The sequence below is a fragment of the Electrona antarctica genome (genome assembly GCF_951216825.1).
Source record: "Electrona antarctica genome assembly, chromosome: 24".
NCBI classification, from domain to species: Eukaryota; Metazoa; Chordata; class Actinopteri; order Myctophiformes; family Myctophidae; genus Electrona; species Electrona antarctica.
The window spans coordinates 27376550-27403616 of NC_136803.1; the positions used below are offsets into that span (position 1 = coordinate 27376550).

Sequence of the window (27067 nt, forward strand, 5' to 3'; positions counted from 1 at the left end):
ACCCGAAAAGAAATCCATGCTCACTTCTGCTACACAAGCACATTCGTACTATCCACAGTAAAGCACTCATTATATTTTCTTTCTCCCTCTCCACACAGGCACACACACACACACACACACACACACACACACACACACACACACACACACACACACACACACACACACACACACACACACACACACACACACACACACACACACACACACGCACACACGCACCCTCCCCCTTGGGTCACTCTTAATGATGCCATGCCAACAAAGTTCACAGCTCAGAAATACATTTGTCAGAGCTAACCCCCTCCCCCAACACACACACACACACACACACACACACACACACACACACACACACACACACACACACACACACACACGCACGCACACACACACACACACGCACACACACACACACACACGATGAGTCAAACAATGACACGAGTTTTGTGTGCTATGGGGGGGTTCAATTTGGCAGGTTGGTGCACTTCAACGCTGCTTCCGAAAAACTTCTACTAACAATTCCATGAGCATCCTTTTCCAGCAAGACGTGTCGTTTGCAATTTTTGCAGAGTGGAAAAATAATCAGCTCTCTCAAATTGTTTTCTTTTATTTGGCCGTCGTCCTATCTTTTCATACAGAACTTTCTTTTATTATTTTTCAGACACATTGCTTAACCCATTTTGAGCGGGAACCCCTTTTGGTGGTTACATACATGTTCGCTATAGCATTGACGCTATTTATTTAGCATTAAGATGGACGCCCACAACAGGATATCCGTCCTGTGTGTGTTCACCCTGTGTTATAATTTAGCTATTGAAAAATAGCAGATCTACAAGCTCATAGCGCGGCACCGAGTGCCGCGCTATGAGCTTGTAGGTCTGCTATTTTTGAAAAATTGTTAAAATGTGGCACAAATCTTTGAATATATATTTCAGAGCGAACATTTTTAACTAAAATATTTGCTTCTGGGGGGGGTCCCTGGAACTACATATTTTGAGATGGGGGTCCGTGGCCCAATATAGATAATTCTGGGGGTCCTTGACATGAAAAAGGTTGAGCACCCACCACTGACACAGAAACATGGGTTTTTCAGAAAAATGTTAGGATTTAGAAGCCTTTTTTTAATCGACCTCAGTCCAAAATGGGTTAAAGCAAAAAACGTGGGAGGAAATAGCTCTCCTATTGACAGCATTTGAATAATTGCACGTTCTATATCTTTGAACATTTCAAAGAGTTGCTAATGCTTAGTACAAGCAAGCAAACTTAAAAAAAGAAAAAAAAAAGAAAACTCCAGCGAGTTCTTCATTCCAGTCCACAGATATAAAAGTACAGTATGCATAGGCCATAATTGCCCTACTGTACTTTACTATTCACTTGAGTATTTCATCATTACTATATACTATACAGCTTCACTACATCTCTGAATGTATGGCCTGGTCAGCCTGCAATGACATGCATAAGATCTGGTCATCCCAGCTTTGTAAAATGTTAAAAGCAAAAATATTTAGGACGACCGTTGAGCCGATTCTACTCTATGGCTCTGAGACATGGACACTTTCAAAGAAACTAGAGAAACGGTTGGATGGCACTTACACCCACCTTCTAATGAGAGCGCAAAATCTGTCTTGGAAGAGCCACCCATCGACTAATCTAATATACGGCAACCTTCCCCGTGTTTCTTCACTAGTCCGATCCAGAAGAACACAGTTTGCCGGCCACTGCCACAGAGCTGACAATGAGGTCAGGTTATATCTTCCCTTCTTCTCTGGAATCCCATGCCTCAAAGCAGACCAGAGGTAGAAAACTGTCGTTCCCTGATGTCATCGTTAGGGACACAGGCATCAGTAAGCAGGAACTGGGGATGGCAATGAAGGACTGGGAAGTCTGGCGTAATATTGTGAAATCCACGATCTCGACCGCGGTCGAAAAATGATGATGATGACATCTCTGAAATATTGTACTTTGTTCTCCAGTGCAATTATTTAAAAACTTGCGTTACTTTGTAGATGTAGATGGATATTACAACCTTTACCTTTACAAATGAAGCCCTATTTTATACTTTGACACATTTTGATGAATATAAGTACTTACAGTACTTTGGTGCCAGGTATATTTTGATGCAAATACTTTTTTGTAAGTAAAGTTTAATACAGGCCTTTACTTTATAACAGAGTATCTATATTACGAATCACAATTTGTGATATAGAATATACTTAATACTTTTACTTACTTACTGTAGGAGAATAATGCATTTTATTTTCCCTGTCAATTGGCAGAGAGAGATGCCGAGGTGTGGAATGCACATCGACTAAATTATCAGTTTAAGTGGTTTAACGTATGCACGGTTGCATCATGCAATTTGGAAAAGTTACAGTAAAGGTCTCCACACACCGGGCGCAAATTCTGATTTTTAAGCGGCGTTTCTCCATCGGTTTCCCGAAAAACGCGGCCGGTGTGCAACCACCTTAATCCTCGCAAAAATGACGAATGAGGAAAGAAAAAAAAACAATGAACATACTGTACTATGCTTTACATCTCCCTGTGAAATACTAACACTCCAATTTCACCGGAATAATTCAGGCAAAGACGCAAAACAAGGGTAACCAAACGATTGAACTCAAGACGGAGGTACAGAAACCTATGGTATATGCGTCATTCCACTTCAATGAGTTTTACCTAAACGTATTCATTTTTTAGCAAAAGGCCGATGCACACCTCAAGGCTATTGACAGGTGCGTAGGGCAATAAAGCATACTTAAAAAGGTATCTTTGAAAAACAAAGAAGGGTCCCGCACACTGTCAGAAAACCTGCCAAAAATGTTGCTCTTTATTCAACGTTTCGGTCTATTCGACCTTCTGGCTCCAAAACTATGGAATGCACTTCCCATCACAGTCAGAACTGCAGCCTCACTCCCATTCTTCCGCCGTAGTCTGAAAACCCACCTCTTCAGACTCCACCATGGCCCGTAGCACTTGCCCTAGCCTAGCCCCTTAGATAGCACATTATGTAGACTTAGATAGTATTTTAAACAGACTTATAGCTTGTTACGTAGACAGCTCTAGAATTGCACTTTATGTAGTCATAGCACTTTATAGTACACATGTATAATATATTATATAGTATAGTATGTATAGTTAACATAGATACTCCACTGTTACGTTCTTAGTTTACGCATGATTCATGATAACTACTTTTTATATATGTGATGTATGCCATGCTTTTGTTATTGCTTAATGTAAGTCGCTCTGGATTAAGAGCGTCTGCTAAATGCCTAAATTGTAAATTGTTCATCAGGACAGACAATCTTTCTCCATTGTCTGTCCTGATGAAGGTCGAATAGACCGAAACGTTGAATAAAGAGCAACATTTTTGGCAAGTTTTCTGACAGTGTGCGGGACCCTTCTTTGTTTTTCAAAGATAACCTTTTTTACCTAAACTTATTCAGACAGAGATGCGGGACTGGAGAGCAGAGAGCGGACAGGAGAAGCGGGGGGGGGGGGGGGGGGAGGAGGAGGAGGGGGAGGTAGAGGGAGAGGAGAGAGATCTCGTTCCTGTGTGATGTTGGCGCATTACAAACAGCAGGCCAGCCAGCCCAGTGAACTGGTTGGTTTGTTGACACTGCTGCCGCCCCACTATAGCCTTTTATGGTCGCTTTCCTCCTATGGCTCTTTTAGAGACCAACTCACACTGATTACACCCACGTCCTTTATTACTGCCACCTGCTGGTAGACTGCCGAGGGCTCCCCGAGGCGATTTAGAGGGTGAACACACACAGGACGGATGTCCTGTTGTGGGCGTCCATCTTAATGCTAAATAAATAGCGTCAATGCTAGCGAGCTAAAATATAGCCATCCTTGCTCTAGAAAGTGCCAATGTTTCCATCTAGACCACCGGATAATCAGCAAAGACCTCCGAACATCGCGCGTTTTATCCAAACCACGGAGAGCTCGGTAGATTTCGAGGTATTCAGCTTTTAGTCAGCCTGTATAATGGGATGCGGACGGGGGCACGGTTGCGCAACCCGGGCTAGGATCGCTAAGCCAAAATAATAATGAAAAAATAGAAATCAGCGTTCCGTTTTGATATCAATAATAAAGCTTATCAGACGGAGCATTCCGCCAGAAGCGGAAGCTAATTAGATTCCTTATGGTGGAGCGTCACAAGCAGTAAGTCTGTTAAATGTTTTACCATAATAAATGGTAAAATGTTTATTTTATTTTTTTCACTGTCCTTCAAACCCCCATAAGAGAAGATTGTCACGGCTCTAGCAGTGATTCTCAAACCGTGTAATTTCAAGGACCCTCCCAGTCCATGCCTCCCAGGCATGCATTAGTCTACGGATCCTTATATTGTAAAATCAATGTTAATTGAGTCAGTTACAGACAATTTGGTTCCAAATGATCATTTAGCTGGGGACCCCCTGGAACTCCCTCAAGGACCCCTGGGGTCACTGTAACTGAGATCTCCTGTACTCACAGGGAGCTGTCAGTGGGCTGTGTAAGAGGCTCCGTTTGAGGAGGTCCTATAGTTTAGACTTTAGAGGGTCTGTCTGTATCCTGCCTTAGGCGTTGGGGGGGAGAGTTGTGAATGATTGGTAACTTTGAGCCCAGTATCTACTCACAACATAGGATACTTACTGAATGATATATTGTACCTGTAGTATTGTTATATTCTTTTGACCTGAGATCGGATTCTAAAAATGTCTTCTACATCCTGACAGTTTTCTGAAAAAGCTATGTTTCTATGTCAGTCGTTCTTTGATTTTTCAAAAATAGCAGACCTACAAGCTCGTAGCGCGCCACTCGGTGGCGCGCTATGAGCTTGTAGATCTGCTATTTTTCAATAGCTAAAGCACAACATAATGCTAACACCAAAAGGGATTCCCGCCCAAAATGAGTTAATCTTCTACTAACTCTGCTCTAGTGCTCTGCTCGCCATGCTTTATAGGGTGACGTGACGTCGTAGCCTGACGTCACGCTGTCGACCGTTTCCGTGACGACCAGTCACAGAACAACAGACAAACAAATAACATCCCGATGGGATGATTACATTTAACACCCTGACAAAGTCTATTAATAACGCCCGACGCCCAGGACGAAGTATTGTCCAAAAGACGAAGTTTATTGATACGAGAACAGATTGCATGGCTGTATAGCCCAGGCGCGCCTCCTGGCCTCTCCTCGGTGACGTGCAAGAGTGAGACGTCATCGAAAAACTCCCTCCTCTGTTTAGCTGATGAAAACGAAAATCTTAAAACGTTCTGAAAAAAGATCCTGCGTTAGACAGTGCTCCGCGGTCCACTCGCTAGTCTCGATAGATTTATTCTTGTCTCCCGTTGTTGTCGATCGACTCTAGAGTGGTGTGGCTATTGTTAGCTGCTACACAACATCATGAACTTCCGCCGGTCCGTCTGGAAAAGGCGTCCGTGTTTATAAATCGACTGGGCGCATGAATGTAATGGATTAAATAGTTCCGGGCAATTAAAGTGTTAACAGTGTACATTTTTACACTTTCTGAGATAACTCTCACAGCACCCAGGAATTCACCCATATGTCAGCATTGGCAGCAAAAACACAAACACAAGCAGATGTTTTCTTACCTCTATGAGGGAGACGTTGTTCAGACTCAGTCTGAAAAGATAGTTTCTGTGAAGAAATGAGAGAGGGAGGAACAAAGCATTACAACCCAGCGTTCCGCACGCACACACACACACACACACACACACACACACACACACACACACACACACACACACACACACACACACACACAGGTGACCAGGTGACCTCAGGCCACCTCAGGCCACCTCTGCCTGAGGTCAGAGGTGGCCTGAAGTAGGGCTGGGGGGCGATATGACTTCAAAATCAATATTGTAATTATTCAAAACCTTTGGCTCAATTATGATTAAATGAACGACTAAAATGAAAACAGCCAATCAACAGGGTTAATTGGTTAATCAGACTAATCGATGTATGTATGCGTGTGTGCGAGTCGGGGGGGTTGGGGTCGTCACCTGGCTCCTACAACGAGTTGGTTCCTGGTGAGGTCCAGGGCCAACTGGGAGAAGTCCTTTACACCGGGATGGGAGAACTGGGACATCCACAGCCTCAATGCTGCACGGAAGAGAAAGAAAGTGAGGGGAAAGAGAGCGAGGGCAGACACGGGGGCAGCAAGGATAGGTGGAGGGAGAGAGTAGAAGAGGGAAGAGGGAAGAGGGAAGATTAATGGATGGATGGATGGATGGATGGGCAGAAGTGAAAGGGAGAGAGGAGGAGAGAGATTGGCAGAGGAGGGTGGGAAGAGTGGGGTAGGAAAAACGATAGGAGGAAGAGAGGAGAAAGGCAAGAGGAAGAAGAATGGAGACCAAAACAATAACATCAATCACTGATGTTTTTCAGTACACACACACACACACACACACACACACACACACACACACACACACACACACACACACACACACACACACACACACACACACACACACACACACACACACACACACACACACACACACATACTGTACAGCAGGGGTTCCCAAAGTGTGGTCCGGGAGTCGGGTCCCCCCTAGGGGTCCTTGAGAGAGTTCCAGGGGGTCCCCAGCTAAATTATATATATTATTTTTTATTACATTTTTATCCCACGATTTTGCAACCCATTTTTCACCCAGTGTCAATGATCTAATGTAATCATGGGTGCTACACACTTCCTCTGCCAACATGGGGTCTCAGCGGACTGGCCTCATGCTTCCTTCTATGACAGGGGAGAGTTTCCCCGGTTGGACGCACGGTAGCGCGTGGAAGGAACACGTTATTCCGACCAGTTCCTTTCACCTCCATCAGGCACCCCGGGCTTAGCCTGGGTAAACCCACTCCCCCTACTGGACAACATTTCATTCTGCCAGGAGAATGAAAATCTGGCGAGGGGGGAGGGGTTTACCCAGGCTACCCCGGGCTGGCCAGGGGGAGGAAGTTTAGAGACCAGGATTACTGCATGTTTTTTGTGAGGGTACCTACCCTATAGGGGACACGGGGAGAACATGCAAACTCCACAAAGAAAGGCCCTTTCGCCAACCCCACCCACTGATGACACGGAGGAGAGAACATGCCGCCAGCTAAATGTGTGCGTGTGTTTAGTATTTAATTTTATTGTCATTTTATTTGAAACGTTATACTTGCAGTATACACCACTATGTGTAGTTATTTTACTTGACACTTTACCTGACCACTGTTTTTGGACATTCTACTACCCACCAGTGTGTGTGTGTGTGTGTGTGTGTGTGTGTGTGTGTGTGTGTGTGTGTGTGTGTGTGTGTGTGTGTGTGTGTGTGTGTGTGTGTGTGCGCTTGTATGTCTGTGTGTGTGCTTGTATGTCTGTGTGTGTGCTTGTATGTCTGTGTGTGTGCTTGTATGTCTGTGTGTGTGCTTGTATGTCCGTGTGTGTGCTTGTATGTCTGTGTGTGTCAGTGTGTATGTATGTGCGCGTGTGCGTGCGTGCGTGTGTAGAACTGTAGTGTAGGATGTGCCACATCTCTCCACTGACAGGCCGAGCTAACCTAAAGTGACAATCTGGTGACAGTTTCTCCCACAGACCATAATCCTCTCAGCCTGCAGAGCCAGGTTAAAAAACCCAAAGTGTCAAACCTCATGTTTGTTTAGTATTCCGTTTTGAAGGCCTGAGCTGGAATCAGCTACACCATGTGTGGAGAAGCTGGCATTTGTGAAGTGTTGTTTCGTCGAGCTGCTTTCTGAGAGACCTCCGAGTGCTTAACCCATTTAGGCCTGACGTCGAAATTTAAAAAGAAATCTTCTAAATTCTGACAGTTTTCTGAAATACCTCATGTTTCTGTATGAGTGGTGCTCAATATTTCATGTCAAGGACCCCATGTAATTGGCCACCAACCCCCATCTGAAAATATGTTGTTCCAGGAACCCCTCAGATGCAAATATTAAAAACGCTCTGAAAGAATATATATTCAAAGATTTGTGCCACATTTTCACGATTTTTCAAAAATAGCAGACCTACAAGCTTGTAGCGTGCCACTGCTATTTTTCAATAGCTAAATTATAACGTTTATAATATTTAAAACACCAAATGGGGTTCCCGCCCAAAATGGGTTAATTTTTTAATCTCGGCTGTCACCCAAAGTGTGGCCTGCAGACTCAACGACGAAGGACTGAAAACATAATAATGTTCCAAATCAAAATCCCTGTTTGCGGAGGTGCAGGGCGTCGTTTGGCAAACAATAGGGAAGGCAGGCATTACAACAAATCCTTCCAGAATTGAAATCTCTTTGGATCGACACGACTCACGTGCGGATTGCATATTTAGTATTCAGTTGTTGCATTTGCGTTATTGGTTTGATTAGCGGGAGAGCTTGTTATAGGGAGGAACACAGCCAACCGCAATCAACAGCAACGCTTAAAACAGGCGAGTGTGTTGATTGCCCAGGAAAAACAACTCCATCCCTGTCGAATCCTGTTTCAGACTACAAGAGGCATAACAGACGGCAAATTGTCTGTTTCACGCCATTGCAAAAAAGGGAAAAAAAAACTTTTCAAATCGCACTTAATCCTCATATTCTCATTAACCCCAAGAGCCGGGGGGTTTTATTTTATGACTTCTCTGCCATAGAAAGCACAGCCATTTTTTGCCATTACATTGCGGCACATTAAAAGTTAAATAACTCCTGAAAATGTGCAAGCATAGTGCTGTTAATCCATTTTCGGCGGGAACCCCTTTTGGTGTTAGCATTATGTTATGCTTTAGCTATTGAAAAATAGCAGATCTACAAGCTCATAGCGCGCCACCGAGTGGCTCGCTACGAGCTTGTAGGTCTGCTATTTAAAAAAAATTGAAGAACGACTGACATATAAACAGCTTTTTCAGAAAACTGTCAGGATGTAGAAGACATTTTTAGAATCTGATCTCAGGTCAAAATGGGTTAAAGAATTAATAGACACAGCCAATGCCCCTTAGGGGATTACGCTATATCACACTGCTTATATACTGGCAGCAGTGCTTAATGTATACCAATGAAAGCCATGGTGAGTGAAAACAACGCTTCTGTGGCACGAACGGCTTGTTAATCACTTTCAACCTGTCGCCTCAATATCGGACATTTAGACCTGACTTCGAAATTTAAAAAATGTCTTGACAGTTTTCTGAAAAACCTTATGTTTCTGTATCAGTGGTGCTCAATATTTCATGTCAAGGACCCCAAAAATTATATGTAATATGCCTCCGCCCCCCCATCTGAAATATGTTGTTCCAGGAACCCCTGAAACCCCCTGAAAACGTTGGCTCTGAAAGAATATATATTCAAAGATTTGTGCCGCATTTTCAAAAAAATTCAAAAATAGCAGACCTATGATGTATATTTTGATAGCTTATGCATCTCAACATATGTCATAATTGTACACATAATACTTTGGCTTATAGGAGGTCACATTGAGTCCCATCTGGGATAGCCAGTCACTAAAGATGGCGCAGGGACACTTTGGGATAGTCAGCTATCTTAAATAACAGCTGTGAGTTCTTCCTGTCATATATAGTAGGCTCAGTGACTTTTACCACCCAAGGAATGCGTTCAACAGAAAGACCCCTGTGGTGACTGATTGCTGACTCTGTGGTAGCTTGTTGACTAAGCCTTGAGGGTCAACAACACACACACACACACACACACACACACACACACACACGCAGGAACAGGGTGACACCCACATGTTAAGACTGTATAAGACAGGTAGGGGATCAGTAGAAGAGTGTGAGTGAGAGACAGAGAGAGACAGAGAGAGAGAGAGACAAGGGGGGCCCTGCATGAGATGCAGGCCTCAATACGATGGAACGATGATATCTGTAACCTGTCTGTAACTGATTGCTGATCAATAAACGGAAATAAGGATTATGTGCCTGCCTGGATCTCCATATTCATTCTCAACGAGCAACTTAGAAAAATCTCCACAGAACCCTGAGGAAAAGACACATCATAAATGGCGCCAGACGTTGGAGGGAGGTTGGTGAGGAAAAGTCTGGGGATTTTCTGCGCCACGCAAGACGGACCTGCGTATCTGTGGATTTTTTGTTGCTTTTAACGTGACTTTGGATGGAACCCAGGACTGAAGTTAGGATGATGGAATAGGTTTGTGATTCTTGTGTTAAGCGTACGTGTTAGGGCCATAGTGTACATCTGGACGCTGTGTTAGGCAGGTTATTGGTTAGGTTAGTGATTAGGTACTTGGAGTCTGCTTCTGTTAGGGTGTTGACAGGGTTTAAGAGTTAGATGGTAGTGTAGCTTATGTGGTATGATTGTGCGTACATGTGTGTGCTAGAGCATCTTTGTGAGTTGGGGTTGAATGCCGCGTGCTGGGGAGGCCTTTTTCTTTGTCTTTGCGACGGAGCGGGGGAGGATTTTATGCTTTAGGCTTGGGTGTTATTATTTGGGTTGGCCTATAGTATTATTTTTTCTTTTAGGTATTTCTGAAGCATGTGGGACATGTTTCTGAGGGGGGAGTAATATAGATATTAAAATGGGGATTTAATTCAGGTTAAATTGGCTTTAATTTGGGGGTCCAAGCTAAATTTAGGAGGTAATTGAGAATACATTTCTCATTGTAAATTATCACATTTAGGATATTTCATTTATCCTTTGTAAAATCAGATAGGTTAATTTGGATGGTTAAGCATACAGGTTTTTTATTTTAGTCAAAGAAATATAGCCTGCAGGGGTAATTTGATTCTGGGACAAAACAGTTGCTTAGATGTGAATGAGGGAGCGATTGAGTGCATTTGACGCCTGTATGGAGTGCATGCAGGGGGGTCAATCTCTTCCCTCAGTCAGTGATTTGACTTGCTAGCCTAAAAAGAAATATAGAGGCATTTCTATATTTCTTTGTCACTGTCAGTAGTTTTCTCATTTCTTTATTTTACACTTTCCTGTGTGAATGGTGAGAGAGAAAGTATTACATGTTTTTACATGAGTTTGTAGACTATCTACTCATTCTTTGGGGCTAGTATGCAAATGAGTATGCGTGTCTGTGTGAGGTGAGAGGAGACTGCAGTCAGAGTACAGAGTGTATCACCCAGAATTTATGACAGTGAGTGAGATTATCTACAATTTAGTAGTTATGGCTTCTACTCCAGTGCACATTGTGCAAAACAAATTCTCATCTAAGAATATTCCCAGAATTTCAGAAAAATGGCATCAGATTCAAGTAAAAATAGGTCGACAGCTGAGAACGAGTCATATTGACAGTGAGGAGATGAGCAGGAAATTGTCCGTACCATTGTCTCCTGTGTCAGTACTGCCCGATGGGAAGATTTCCGCTGATTGCAGCACAGACAACCAGTGCATTGACACTGAGGGTCACAGCAACAACTCAGCACAGACTGAGGTGGACAACAGGGACGTGAGAACATCTGAGCAGTCAAAACCACTACAAGCAGACTGTATTAAAGAGGAGCTGGGATCGGTCCGGCGCCTGAAAAGGGACTTGATCAGTGAATTGACTGTGTCAACGAGGGCACACAGACATTTTCTACGTATGATTGAGACGCAGTTGAATGAACTTTCAGTGAGGGAGAAACAGTTGATCGGTGATCTCAGTGACAAGGCTGCACACAGCCACAGTTTACATGGAGGTGATGACATCTACAGAAGGACAGCAAGCCCCAATCCGGCCATGAGCGGCAGCAACCTGTCACAGGAGGAAGTGAGGGGGGACGCTGTCATGATGCTGAACTCTCTTGGCGATAGTCTCACTGTTCTTCGTGGGCAGATTTTTGTGATAGAGAATATTGAGCGGGAGAATATTGATTCAGCCGATATTACGTACCTGGCGGAGCGTTTGGCTGGATTGGCTGCTCAAGAAAAAGACTTGGTTCGATTGTACAATGACCATTCTGATGCGTTGAAAGAGCTGGAGAGCAAACACTGCCGTGACAGAGCTGCTGGACGCACGGAGAAACGTGTGTTACCGAGTCACGACAGGCAGAGTGGGAGTAAGAGGAAGTACGTCAACAAAAGTGATGAGGATTTTGAACAGGACAGCAGTGATTGTGAGAGCCATTCCGGCACTCGCACACGTTCAAGCCGGAGACGTGTGAAAGACTCCAGGGGGGCCTTGAACAGAGGCCCATGCAGATCAAAGAGGCCCACACCTGACATTGATGATAACTGCCCCAGGATGCTCCCGATGCTGGGGAAGGGCAGACATATGGAATACAAGCCATGGGCGTCCGTCGACATGACTGACATTGTGCGTCGACTTCCCCTTTTGCGGGATGGTGCGCAACGCTGGATATTGAAGTTTGAGGACCTTTTGACTGGGACAGAGCTAACTGTGGGTGACTTAAAACAACTTCTGGCAAATCTGATTGACATAGACGGCCTAGATGACATTCTTGACCGTGCGGGACTCAGACTGTACGCAGGCACAACGGCTGGAGACACAGACCTTTTCTTGAGTCACAGAGGAGCACTATGGCGTGCGCTGAGAGACTTGTACCCCACTGAAGTGCATCCGGATACGATTACGATATCTCCGCTGGGGGTCTCCGAACCACCACGTAAATATGTCGCCCGCGTGTACCAGGAATGGATGGATGCCACAGGAAAGGACCCTGAGCGTAATGATCTTGAACGGTCTAGTGTCTACTCAAAAATTGAACAAGGTCTTCCTGAGAAAGTCAGGGCCAATCTGCAGACAGTGGTTGGCCTGGCGAAATTGCCCCTTGCTCTGTACGTGGATCACATTGTACACTGCGTTGGACTTGCTCGCAAGGAGGCAGATGAGCAGGAACAAAGTCACACAGAAATGGTTCGACTGCTGACCAAGACCCAGTTGGAGGTCGCACAACAGATCATACAAGCGGCTGTCGTGACAGCTGGGGTTGAGCCCCAGGCGGCTCCTGACCTACCCAGTGCACCCAGGGTTGACAAGACTCAGCCCGAACAGTTTCGTCCACATAATCCCAAGCCGAGTGGACCACGTTATTACACAGGCTGTTATAGGTGTGGCGATGTGACGCACTTGCAGCGTTTTTGCACGGCTGTTTTGCCACAACCACTTCTGCCATGGAGAGTACGAGAGACTCCTGGTTTCGTGGGGCCACAACAGAGGACGCAGTGGCAATGGGGATGTCAGCCACCTGTGCGACCCTATCAGGGGGCAGTGCAGCCACAGACACGTCACAGCCCGGAAAGCTGGAGGATGAGAGGTGTTTGCCATAAATGTGGGATATATGGTCATTTTTCTGGACAATGTGATCAGAAACCACAATGGGAAACTTTGAGGGAAGTCAAGTTGACCGGACCTCATGGATGAGAAGGACAGCTAAAGGAGAAGTGCCATGCTCTTCTTTTGACAGTTGACTTGACACGCCCCTCTCTATTGAAATGTGTGTGTGAAAGGGGACACCGCCTGATTGAGTGCATGAGTGAGTGAGACGAGGGGGGTCCCTCTCCCCTCTCTGTTCGACTGTGTGAAGTGAGTGAGTTAGGTGAGTTATGTTTGAAGGGTTGAGAATTGATTGAGAATAATGTATGTGAGTGAATGAATGATTGAATGTACTTCAATCATACTAGACTTACTTCAAAAAGGTTCTAGCTATGTCCGGTGAAATATTGCTAGTAGGAGCCATTCTAAAAGTGATAGCTAAATGAGCAAATACATACAGAGCTACGTGTGAGGAATTGCAATGACAATTTTAGCATGCTCTGACGGAATGTGCTTTAGGGGAAAGAGGGGGGAGAGAGCAATTTCCTTCTCACCCTAAAATAAATACCTTGTTTAGTTTCAGATAACAGGGAGAGGGCTTTAGGGACCTCCTGTGGACCTCCTGTCCTGTCCTGTCCTGTCTTTACCTCCTACCTCTGTTTGACCCGCTGTGAGCTGTTTATTGGGGGTGCTATTTAGAGAAAAAGATGGGAAGAAAGTCTGCTTTTGGAGTCTGATGTCAACAAGTAGGTCGCAATTAAGGACTACATTTGTAAGGGTGTATTATGGTGTGAATTTTAAGTATTGGTTTTAGTCAAAAGTGTCTGTTTGTGTGTAGGGTAATGGAGGCGACGGCTTACAGCCTTACTGCATAACGGTGATCACAGGAATTCGCCACCCTGTGTTCTGAGCACAAGACTTGCTGGTAGCATACTGAGGGGGATTTGACCCATATCTCCAGGAGTGGAAGTTTTAACCGGGGGATCTAGACCCACGGTTGAACCTTTCAGGGTTAAAGCAAGCCAGCCCCTCAGCTCAAAACACCTGTCCATCAATACGTTTGGTGACGTGACATCAGTGAATTTAGTTAGTTCAGCGACACTATTTATGACTCTCATTTAATAGTCTCATTGTAATCTCTCAGCACCATGGTTATTACATTCCTTTGCCATGCCAGAACTAGGGAGATTAGCAAAAAGAGTGAGATTAATGCCAGAGAGGTCATCTTAGTGACCAGTAGCTTGTAGTGTCATCAAATATCCTAAGAAATTATTGGGGATATTCGTAGTGGGAGCCTGTATTTCTTCCTATAATTAGGTGTGGAAGAGAGGAGTCCATCCATGGATTCCTGAAGGTGTCGAAAGTGACATCTGACTGCACCAAAAGGATCACGGGGAGACCACCAGCGCTAACAGGAGGTCATCCCGAGGGCAGAGAGTCCAGGGGGGTGTGTCTGCGGCAGCTGTCTACACAACACTACGAGAACAGCGACAGAGGAGCTCCTAACTCAGCTTCTACCGTCGGAAATCAACAGCAGGTGACTTTCACAGACCTGTGTTCGCTACAGGAGAGGTCCAAGGGAGGCTACGGCCCACGGGCCGGTGCCAACTGGTTCTCTTTCTGCACTAGGAGGGAGGGGAGGTCCAAGCCAGACCGTTCCAATGTTCGTATACAATGAAGAAGAGGAGCGTTCCTGCTACAGGAGCGTTTCAATGCTTTTGCTGTCATGATTGACATGACTAAGCAATAAGCTGTCCACTAAGAGCCTTGTGATGCTCAAAGTGAGTTCTACTGAGTTCTACTGCTGACTGCAGTTAAGCTGTGGTTCACGTGTGTGCTGTGACAACAAGCATATGGTGACAACGGTCTGCTTCAAACCTACAGATCTGAGAGCTATGTGCGAGCTCTGAGAATCAAGAAGGATGTTCCAAGCGTTTTTATTCTATAGGCGAAAAAAGAATTGTGGGAACCATTTCCCTAGCGCGTTGAACGTTTGAACAATTTGCGTCATGAAGGGAAAAAATCGCGGTTCATCTGAATTGTGATTAATGTTGGAAAATGTTGTTCTAATGTTTGTGTTTTGTTGTATTCTGTGCTGGCAGGTCGAAATAGATATAACAAGGTACTGGAAATAGTACTGTTAAAGGGATGGTCTAACCATTTTGTCATGCTTTGAGTGTTAACTTTTCATTTTACAGGTATTTGTATTCAATCAATATAGGAATTTGATTTAGTCTAAACAGGATGTAATCAATATAGGAATTTGATTTAGTCTAAATAGGATTTCAGTTAAATAAGGAGTTTAATTTCTGTTTTAAATATGGTTCAGTTTCAGGTCTGTCATACAAGAGGTACAACGGAACAAGCCCCATGCTGGTTCGGTTCTAATTTGGTACAATATAGATAGTTAAAATAGTTGTTTGAAAATAATAGTTGATGGTAATAATATGAGTTCATTTTAGATAACTTCCTTAAGTATCACAGTGAAGTCCAATTAAGGAATGGGAATTATATTCTAGTTAGTAATACAAATGTTGTTTGATTGTTAGTTAAAATAGGCCTACATTAGGATAATGAGTTAACGTCAGAAGATGTGAGTGAGTTGGTATTGGAACCTGTATACACATGCACTGAATTGACTCGTCTGCCTGGGGAGGCAGGGTTCACAGGGGTCGCCTCTGTGTGCTTGTTTATATGGGTGGAACAGACCAAAGTACTGAACATTACCAAGTACTAAAACAGGATGAAGTAACCCGTAGGCTTTAGGTTATCGAGTAATATATTGCAGACAATGTTGGACTGATGGAGTCAGTATAATGTTACTATGTTAATAGTCACATATAATATTGATACAGGTTGGAACTCACCATGAGTATTACATGTTAGCTCTTAGTTTGTGTGCAACTTTCCGAGTGTCGGATGGATGGTTTCTGCAGGGCCATTCATCCATTATTCCATGAAAGTTGCTCACTAACTAAGAAGGGGGGGAGAAGGGAATATTATATTATTTCTTATTAAGTCGATATTGGAATCCACTTCCAAACAAATATTGATGTCTATACAGGTACAGGAATCAGCCTATCTAATGTTGGGGAACAAATTAAAAATAGTATAGTAATTAGCCTAGGAACAGTTCACTTGAATTTATTTTATCTGGGTGTGACAACAAACAGCTTCGGACTGATAGGGTCATTGTCTAACAGATTGATTTTGTTCATTTTGTTTTGAGTTTTGTGTCAACCTGACTGTGTTTCATCTTCACATTATCCAGGGGGGAAGAGGGTAATTACCTACGAAGGGAGACCGTTTGGGGAATTTGAACATTTTGGGATTTTTTGAAAAAAAAAGAAAAAAGTGAACATTTTTTTGGAAAATTAATTTTGGTCATTTATAAAATATGAATTATGTCTGGGGAATATTTAATTCCCCAGAAGGGGGGTCTGATGTATATTTTGATAGCTTATGCATCTCAACATATGTCATAATTGTACACATAATACTTTGGCTTATAGGAGGTCACATTGAGTCCCATCTGGGATAGCCAGTCACTAAAGATGGCGCAGGGACACTTTGGGATAGTCAGCTATCTTAAATAACAGCTGTGAGTTCTTCCTGTCATATATAGTAGGCTCAGTGACTTTTACCACCCAAGGAATGCGTTCAACAGAAAGACCCCTGTGGTGACTGATTGCTGACTCTGTGGTAGCTTGTTGACTAAGCCTTGAGGGTCAACAACACACACACACACACACACACACACACACACACACACGCAGGAACAGGGTGACACCCACATGTTAAGACTGTATAAGACAGGTAGGGGATCAGTAGAAGAGTGTGAGTGAGAGACAGAGAGAGACAGAGAGAGAGAGAGACAAGGGGGGCCCTGCATGAGATGCAGGCCTCAATACGATGGAACGATGATATCTGTAACCTGTCTGTAACTGATTGCTGATCAATAAACGGAAATAAGGATTATGTGCCTGCCTGGATCTCCATATTCATTCTCAACGAGCAACTTAGAAAAATCTCCACAGAACCCTGAGGAAAAGACACATCACCTACAAGCTCGTAGCGCGCCACTCGGTGGCACGCTATGAGCTTGTAGATCTGCTATTTTTCAATAGCTAAATTATAACGTAATGCTTAAAACACCAAAAGGGGTTCCCGCCCAAAATGGGTTGATAGTCGAATAATAGTCTGAGGGCCCACGTGGAAAATCTCACCCGTCCGACCGCATTTTTTTGCCAATTATTTGAGGGCCCACTCGCAATATCCCGACCGGCCCCTAGGTTTGGGAATCGTTGCACCCCATGGTTTATCGTCCATATAATCTTTTTGGCCAACAGTAAACCAACAACGTCAATCTCCATGTGCGATTAAGCTGTGCTATTGAAAGGTTACGGTACGGTACGGGCGGGGGGGGGGGCACTCCAGTGAAAGTTCCCATGCAGCAGATGAAGGTTATGTTATGCCACTCTACAGGGTAATAGTGAATCATTATTCATCACCACTACAGCAGGCAGCGCTGCGCTGCGAATGTCAGCAGCACGCTCCTCGTTTTAAGCAAGGACAGCAAGAGTGGAGCAGGTAGAACACGCATTAAAGAGCTTGTTGAACAGAGAACCTTGCAGGGCAACGTGGCTGTGGTCTGCATTCAAACGTGCATACTTATACACTTGCACGCACACGCACGCACACACGCTCACACACACACACACACACACACACCTAGAAGTCACAGCGCCGACAGCCCCGGTCCAAAAGATGACTGACAGCTTCCTGACAGGATGTGGTTTGAGGGGCCGTGGCCCAGTCGTTTTCTAGTCCCTTCAACTTTGACCTCTAGAGAGAAAACTGCAGGGAATGCAGAAGTCCAAGGTTCTCTATGTTAAAACAACACGACACGCTGTCAAACGGAAAGACAGAGACGACTGACGGTCTGTCTGTCTGTCTGTCTGTCTGTCTGTCTGTCTGTCTGTCTGTCTGTCTGTCTGTCTGTCTGTCTGTCTGTCTGTCTGTCTGTCTGTCTGTCTGTCTGTCTGTCTGTCTGTCCTACTGTATCTATCCGTCCGTCCGTCTGTCTTTACATATTTTATACCACTCGTTTTGACATTGACTTGTTTTCCTTTCTTTCTTTCTTTCTTTCTTTCTTTCTTTCTTTCTTTCTTTCTTTCCCCCTTTCTTTCTTTCTTTCTGTCTTTCTTTCTTTCTTTCTTTCTTTCCCCCTTTCTTTCTTTCTTTCTTTCTTTCTTTCTTTCTTTCCCCCTTTCTTTCTTTCTTTCTTTCTTTCTTTCTTTCCCCCTTTCTTTCTTTCTTTCTCTCTCTAATTTTTAGGCTCACTTACGGACGCTTGAAAAGCAGTTTGACAGTGGAAATTCCTCAATGATAATTTAACTTTATCTCTCTTCATCTAACTCTCTCTCTCTGCATGACTCAGAGAGAGAGAGAGAGAGAGAGAAAGAGAGAGAGAGACAGACAGAAAGAGAGAGAGAGAGAGAGAGAGAGAGAGAGAGAGAGAGAGAGAGAGAGCCCCAAGATTGAGGAAAACATGGAATAAATGTGAGCGGCGTCTAAGAAGCTATACATGAATGGAGGGACGCGAGCGCAAACGTTCAGTCTGACCAAAGAGGAGGCAGAGAGGATGAGATGAGGAGCAGGTCAGAGAGAAGGAGAAGGGCGACATTTACATATTAAAGAGCAACTTAATGCCCGGATTTTGGCTCGAATTCTCCTTTCAAAAGAACACATCTGCAGAGGTCCCCCTCACCCCCCCGTGGCGTGCGTGCCTCATTTAACCCGTTCAGGCCGGGAACCCCCCTTTTTGGTGTTTTAAGCATTTTGTTATACTTTAGCTGTTGAAAAATAGCAGATCTATAAGCTCGTAGCGCGGCACTCTGTGCTTGTAGGTCTGCTATTTTTTTAAAATTGTGAAAATGTGGAGCAAATCTTTGAATATGTATCCTTTCACGGTGAATGTTATTAACTCATATATTTACCTCTAGGGGTCCTTGAACACATTTTCAGATGGGGGGCTCAGTGGCCAATTTCTTATCATTTCCGGGGTCCTTGGCATGGAATAGTTGGAGAACCACTGACATTAGAAACATAGGGTTTTTTTCAGAAAACTGCCATGATTTTAGAAGACTTGTTGTATGGTGTCTCAGTCCTAAATTGGTTAACCCATTTTGACCTGAGATCAGATTCTAAAAATGTCTTCTACATCCTGACAGTTTTCTGAAAAAGCTATGTTTCTATGTCAGTCGTTCTTTCGATTTTTTCAAAAATTAGCAGACCTACAAGCTCGTAGCGCACCACTCTGTGGCGCGCTATGAGCTTGTAGATCTGCTATTTTTCAATAGCTAAAGCATAACATAATGCTAACACCAAAAGGGGTTCCCACCCGGAATTGGTTAAGGACACCGAGGAGCCCTCCCGGTCACATGGCGAGTGGAGAGATGAGCAAAAGGAGTGTGTTGTTTGTTGTTGGAAAGTTCCAGGCCGCGTGTACAGATTCCATAGCAGCGGCAAAGACAGACTCGCCTCTGTTGTTGTGTCTTCCACCAATGTTTTGATTTGAAAAAGGGCCACTTCTTCACTGCTGATTCGCATGCAGGGTCTGACGCGTTTTAACCATAGAGTATAAAGAAGGATAGAGACTGAACTGGCGCGAAGCTCAGCCCCCCCGCTATTCATGTCAGTGGAATTTGCTCAGTGGCGTTTTGAAGCACCCGAAAGGACCGTCTCAGAACGTCTACTTCCGCATTTGCCAACCAAATTTTGGTTGGCAAATGCGGAAGTGCAACCGAGCGCTCAATGTTAAAGCCCAGCTGCACGGGGTTTCCTCGTCATGAATCCACGGGTCCGCCTGCAGTCCTTCTTCTTACCACTAGGGCCCAGTGCTTCAACGTTGGAGCGCCTCACTGGCCCCTTGGTTTTAACTACGTACGCGCCCCAGCCGTCCATAGTACCAGGCCAGGGTTTCCCAAACGCTTGGTCGGGGGAGTATACTTCCTCGGGACCCGTGTTTTAATTGGTCTCTTGACACATTTTTATGGGCCAAGAGTATACAGTAATATCCCTTTTTTTGTTTGTCTACTACAAACAAAATAATTATACTTTTTTTTCCTTCCAAAAGACCTTCAGAAAGTTCACAAAATATAACATTTTCAGAAATTAAATAGAAAATCAAATCTTTTTTAAAGAGAATTTCATTAAAGGACAACTTCGCCATTTTTCAACCTCACTGATGTTCATGATAAAATGCCACCATTTCTTTCCTCCAACCTCACTAAAGTTTGGGAACCACTGTTATAGCGCCACCAGGAGGCTGAATTTTAAGATTTTGGGGGGCAAAAATCAACAACTGCTAGAAAAGGGACATCAAAAAGGGGTAAGAGAACCTACCTTGGTACGAGACCACAGGGTGCTCCTTCCTGGCGCACTCGCTGGAGCGCAGAGGTGGGGCGCTAGGGGGCGCCGGTGAGGGCGTGGGCGTGGGCTGCTGGGCGGGACAGACGGACAGGAACAGGACGAGCACCAAGCCAGAGGCGGGGAGGGACGTCGTCCCCCGCCCCCCGGACGTAACCATGACTACCAACCAACCACGCCCTGGCCTTCCCTAATCTGGTCCTTGATGGGACACACCTGTGGAAACAAAAGGAGGTCGTCTTGTTTAATGTATGTCAGTGGTTTTCAACCATTTTTTTATATCGGCGTCCATTATTTATTGGGTATTTATTTGAGCCACGGACCACTAGTTGACGTTTAGCCTCTCAGACCCAAGACTAAAGGATATTTTTTGTTATCGTTGGATAATGTTTTGTCCACAATTCCATGCTGTATTGATGTTGGTACCATATAGGAGAGACAAACGGTGGTCAAAATGACAATTCTTCTACATTCTCTAATTGTGTGGACTTCATTGCAAATGAATAATGCAGATGTTTAAAGGAGCATTCAGTGATTTGGGTGATTTGTAAAAAAACCCGGTCCGGTAACAAGATGTGCACATGCACACGCTCTACAGTGGGGGAAGTACAACAGACCAACAGCATGTGCACCAAGGCCCGCCCCACTCGATCATGATTGGAGGAAGGCCCCTCTCATCCTGATTGGATGAAGGCTTTGCCACCCAAAGCCCACACCGAAACTAGGGTTTTTTGACCCCAGGGGTTAACTGGGGACAGGGAGGAACTCCTTATATGGTCAGCACACTTTATAGTAGGGAAGATTATCCAAAATATAAGACACAATAAGTGATATTTGAATTAAGTGAAATCACTGAATATACCTTTAACAATAATCTAACTCTTGAGAGCCAAATGAAATGAAACCAAATGAAACCAAATGAAAGTGAAATGAAACCAATGCAATGAGTTTCATTTTACGCTCTCACGGGTTAAAGGTCTTTTAAGGGTCCATTTGGTTACCAACTCTCCATCAATATAGCTGGGGACCACCTGGAACCCCCTCTCAATGACCACTGGTTGAGAACCACTGATTTATGTCATTTATGACAGCTGCCATGTGAAGGACACGCACATTACTATGTATTTTATTGTGGGGCGTCTATGTACCTCTTTATTTAACCCATTTTGGGCGGGAACTCCTTTTGGTGTTTGTGTTATAATTTAGCTATTGAAAAATAGCAGATCTACAAGCTCATAGCGCGCCACCGAGTCACATGCTATGAGCTTGTAGGTCTGCTATTTATGAAAAATCATATTTTCAGATGGGGGTCGGCGGCCAAATACATATGATTCTAGGGGTCCTTGACATGAAATATTGAGCACCACTGACATGAGGTATTTCAGAAAACTGTTAGGATTTAGAAGCCCTTTTTTTTTTTTTAATCGGCCTCAGGTCTAAATTGGTTAAAAGTGACACGCACACACCCACCCAGGCACCCACACACAGGGCTTATAGCCCGCTTCTCCATAAGGATGTACCGCTCTCTCGTGATTTAATTTGCCGAAAGTACGGCACCTTGGAACACTGGCCAGACAGACGCTATGTGTCGCGTTATAATGTCTCTATGGTGCAGAAGGAAGGAAGACGCAGTGAGTCAGGGACTGTAATCACATTCTAGCGAGAATCACAAAGAAAGAAGCGAGAAAGACGATGAGAAAGAAGAGACAGGCTGTGTGGAACTGAATGAGGGAAAGGTCCAAGGTTTAGAACTTCTTGCAATCCCTCTTGCAGGATGCAATTAAATAAAATACAACACCTATGTATGTATGTATTCAACCATGTCTTACACTGTTCTTGCGGCACGCACGCACGCACGCACGCACGCACGCACGCACGCAGACAGACAGACAGACAGACAGACAGACAGACAGACAGACAGACAGACAGACAGACAGACAGACAGACAGACAGACAGACAGACAGGTGAGAGAAAGAGTAATACATTGTCTGCTGAGTATATTATACATAGGCTTAGTTAGGCTTAAAATAGCTCAGGATAAGTGTTTCTAATTGTGTTATATATGCACAGTATACCGCAGTGTTCATTCACAATTTAGGCATTTGGCAGAGGCTCTTAATCCAGAGCGACTTACATTAAGCAAGAAGAAAAAGCAGGGCAATACATCACGTACATAAAAAAGTAGTTATCATGAGTCATACGTAAGCTAAGAACGTAACAATGGAATATCTATATATAATGAAACTATGCATGTATACTTTATAGTGCTATGTCTACATAAAATGCTATCCACGTCTACATAAGTTGGGCCTTTGCATTTGCCTGTAAGGTCGTCAATTAACTAATTTAACACTCACCTCACTTAACTCATTTAACATTCACCCCATTTAACTCTGAAGAGTATAAATATTCCATAAGGGACCCCTTCCAGTACTCTACAATAAATGTATTCAGTTATTCATTCATTATCGCAGTGACCATGGGCATCTGCTTGAAACTTCACTACTGTAGCATTGACTAGATACTCACAGAGACACCAAGTATTGGAAGATAAATGAGGCAAACATATTGATTAAAATACCCATTAGGCTGCCCCTGCGTTGCTCTTTTGAAAGCGCAATGCGACCCAGATGAGGACGTGGAGGTCTCACCAAAGACCTTCCCATAGGCAGAGTCGAGCTAGCCTGGCTAATAAGCCAGAGTCAAATCACACTGTCGTGTGGTATTTGAGTCTGGAGATGCTGTGTATGGATCTTGTTTCCCGGCGGGTTCAAACATTTTCTCTTTGACGCAATTGGTCAGAGCTACTGTCAGTCAAAGGTCTCAAGCATTGAACGTCACTATACCAAAGCCCGCCCATATTGCATACCGTGTCCCAATTGGCCACACCAGTTATCTGGTGTAGGAAATGGGCGTACAATTGAGCCTCTCCAGACCGTAATCCGCCGGCAGGCAATTTGTTTTTGTGCCAACGGATGATTCGGTCTGGCTTATTAGCCAGGCTAGAGTCGAGCAGTGTTGTTTTCGTTGACTAATACTATGACAAAAGATGTTCGTCGACTATCTTTTTTCACTGACAAAAACGACATAAAAACTAAATAAAAACTAAGCCATGATGACTAAAACTATGACTAAATATACTGACAATTTCAGCTGCGACGCTTGTGGATCGGCTATTTTCAGCAAGTGTGAAAACAGTCATTACGACGGCATCAAGGCCCGCCGAAACACATTTTAGTCGACTAAATCAACTGTAGATTCAGTCGACTAAAACTAGACTTCCAGGTGACTAAAATATGACTAAAACTAAATGAAGTCTCTGTCCAAAGACTATGACTACAACAAAAATAGAAATTTGCTGCCAAAAACAAAAAAATCTTCTAAATCCTCCAGTTTTTTGAAATAAATATTTTCACGATTTTTCAAAAATAGAAGACCTACAAGCTCGTAGCGCGCCACTCGTTGGCGCGCTACGAGCTTGTAGATCTGCTATTTTTCAATAGCTAAATTATAACATAATGTTTAAAACACCAAAAGGGGTTCCCGCCCAGAATGGGTTAAACAACATTAGGAAGCAAGCCCAAATAGGCAACTACTGTACACTTTAGAAACAAGCCCAAAAAAAACAGGCAACTACCAATATTTACAAGCAACTATACAGAAAAAACAAGCCAAAGGTCGCTTATAATAAGCAACACATGGCTGAATAGGAAGTGTGGAGGAAGTGAAGCACACACAAAGAGCCCCAGTACATTCCCACAGAAACAGGTGAATAAAACAACATGAAAACTAAGTTATGATGACCACAACTATGACAAAATATATAGACAATTTCTTCAACAAATTAAAAAAATCACACCCATGTGAAGTAAGTGGTGTAACTCCGTGTGGGGGTCCCCGGGGGGGGGGGGGGTTCCAGACCCACAGGAACGCACCCAGGGTGCCGGCCCGATTCCGGCGAGCCGCCCCACGTCCGAAACAGTTGAGAAATGACAGAGTTACCGTGTGCGTCTCTCTACTGTACTGTCACTGTACTGTACTGGCACACCCGAAATCACCATATATACAGTTAATACGTGCGTGTGTTTGTGTGTGTGTGTGTTAGGTTGCGCACAGGTGGTGAAAAACAACCATGCTGTTTTCATGCTCATACCCAGCCAGCCAGCTACCCACCCACACACATAAGTCTGTAAGGGAGTGGTTGCACCACTCAAAAACTAGACCAAAATGTTAGGGAGGGACTAGTGGAGAAGAGATCCTAGGTTGCTAGGTTGCATTCCGAAAATACCAGATCTACAAGCTCACCAGTTCAGAAAAGGACTTTCGATTGAGGACTTTGGATTTGATTTCCATTGACCACATGAATTGGCTAATGGCTAAGCCCTAAAACATTAGCGTCGATACAGAAACACAGACCGCACACAAAGGCTGCTCTTAGTTGCGCTGCTTGCCTGGACTGCAGTTAGGGAGCTGAGAGAGACCAATTAAGACCACAAGACAAACCTTGGAACCAGGCCTGTGGGTGGGTGCGTGCGTGCGTGCGTGCGTTCGTTCGTGCGTGCGTGCGTGCGTGCGTGCGTGCGTGCGTGCGTGCGTGCGTGCATGCGTGCGTGCGTGCGATAGAGTATAGGGGTCTGGGTCTCATCCATCTGCCTCTAACCGCCAACACATTTTGGCGGAGTGATTGAGGCCAACTGTAAACATGGTCCATCCCTGGCACCAGAACACTGGGTTATCTGATCCACAGTCTAGTGCGATTTGGCTGTGTGTGTGTGTGTGTGTGTGTGTGTGTGTGTGTGTGTGTGCGTGCGTGCGTGCGTGCGTGCGTGCGTGCGTGCGTGCGTGCGTGCGTGCGTGTTTATGTGATCATGCAGGAGGTTGTGTGGGAATGTAGAGTGTACGTGTGTGTGTGTGTGTGTGTGTGTGTGCATGCGTGCCCGCATGCGTGTGGCGTGCATGTTTGTGTGTTACACCATTAATGACAAAAGGAACAGAGGTAATTAAAATGCAAATTCAAAGTATACTGACTGGGAGGGAGAGAGAGAGAGAGAGAGAGAGAGAGAGAGAGAGAGAGAGAGAGAGAGAGAGAGAGAGAGAGAGAGAGAGAGAGAGAGAGAGAGAACGAGAGAGAGAGAGAGAGAGAGAGACAGAGAGAGAACGAGAGAGAGAGAGAGAGAGAGAGCGGGGGAGATACTGAAACAGTAAGTAACTAAATGCAGATGGAGAGAAACGGAAAGGGAAAGTAATCAGTAGAATCTGGCTTCATCTACTTCACGTTCGATTAATTCAGGAGATGATGTCGAGCCCCGGTGCTAGAGATTTTCATAACACGATGTTTTTCTATGTATCATTTACAAACACAAGCGTAAGCTTCAAAATCTATCCTCCTCAGCAAAAAGGTCTGTTCAACAATGCCATGTGTGAAAAAAGCCCAAATCACTTTTGACTCCAAAGCCCTCTCCCCCCCCCTCGCGCTTACATGACTGAGTGCAGACTGCAGGAGGCTTGACCCCATGACCTCAAAGCCTGAGGGAGTCTGACTCTGACAGACAGCAAGACAAACACACGTCTGGGGAGGATTTGGAAGAGGTTGACAGTACTATCTTAACATCGAGACTTACATGTTTGGGCCATTTTAACCCCATTTCGACCGAAACCGATTCTACAAAATGTCTTCTAAATCCTGACAGTTTTCTGAAAAGCCCTATGTTTCTATGTCAGTGGTTCTCAAACTGTTTCATGTCAAGGACCCCTAGAATTACATATGTATTGGGCCACCAACCCCCATCTGAAAATATGTTGTTCCAAGCACCCCCTGGAAGCAAAGATTTGAGTTAAAAACGTTCGCTCTGAAAGAATATATATATATTCAGGATTTGCACCACATTTTCACGACTTTTCAAAAATAGCAGACCTACAAGCTCGTAGCGCGCCACTCGGTGGCACGCTATGAGCTTGTAGATCTGCTATTTTTCAATAGCTAAAGTATAACATAATGCTGGAAACACCAAAAGGGGTTCCCACCCAAAATATCGTACTGCTGAGAGCTAATAAGGAAAGCCTAATTTGGGCCTATGACGCTTGTCATGCAATACCTCTTCCCTATACCAGTAGTTGTGATTGATAGATTGAAAACTGTATAAAACAGTCTGTAGAATGGGTACAGTATAACGAAAGTGCAGTTCAAGAGGATAAAACCTCTCTCGACCTGTAACCAGAAACCAGAAAAAAGCACTAAGACTTGTCATACATGTCCTACGAATATTATAATTTCCCAATAGAAGAGTTATTGAGACCACGTCGTCCAACCACCACAGTTGTTTAGTTATATTGCATTAACATAATCTCCCATGGGGCCCGTTTATGACATTCTACCACAACACACAAACTGCATAGTGTGCCGTGCCTATGCCTCGG

General features: G+C 44.3%; 1 protein-coding gene across 1 annotated transcript in view; it reads right to left on the reverse strand.

Moving 5' to 3' along the window:
• The window catches only part of LOC306917443 (semaphorin-5B-like), a 169182-nt gene that overhangs the window by 100376 nt on the left and 41739 nt on the right, over positions 1-27067 (reverse strand). Inside the window, exons 3-5 of the mRNA XM_079495669.1 lie at positions 20626-20865; positions 6015-6114; positions 5601-5646 (exon numbers count right to left, since the gene is read on the reverse strand). Coding sequence (XP_079351795.1) covers positions 5601-5646; positions 6015-6114; positions 20626-20809 — 330 coding nt within the window. The 5' untranslated portion in view covers positions 20810-20865. The remainder of the gene's footprint in view (positions 1-5600; positions 5647-6014; positions 6115-20625; positions 20866-27067) is intronic.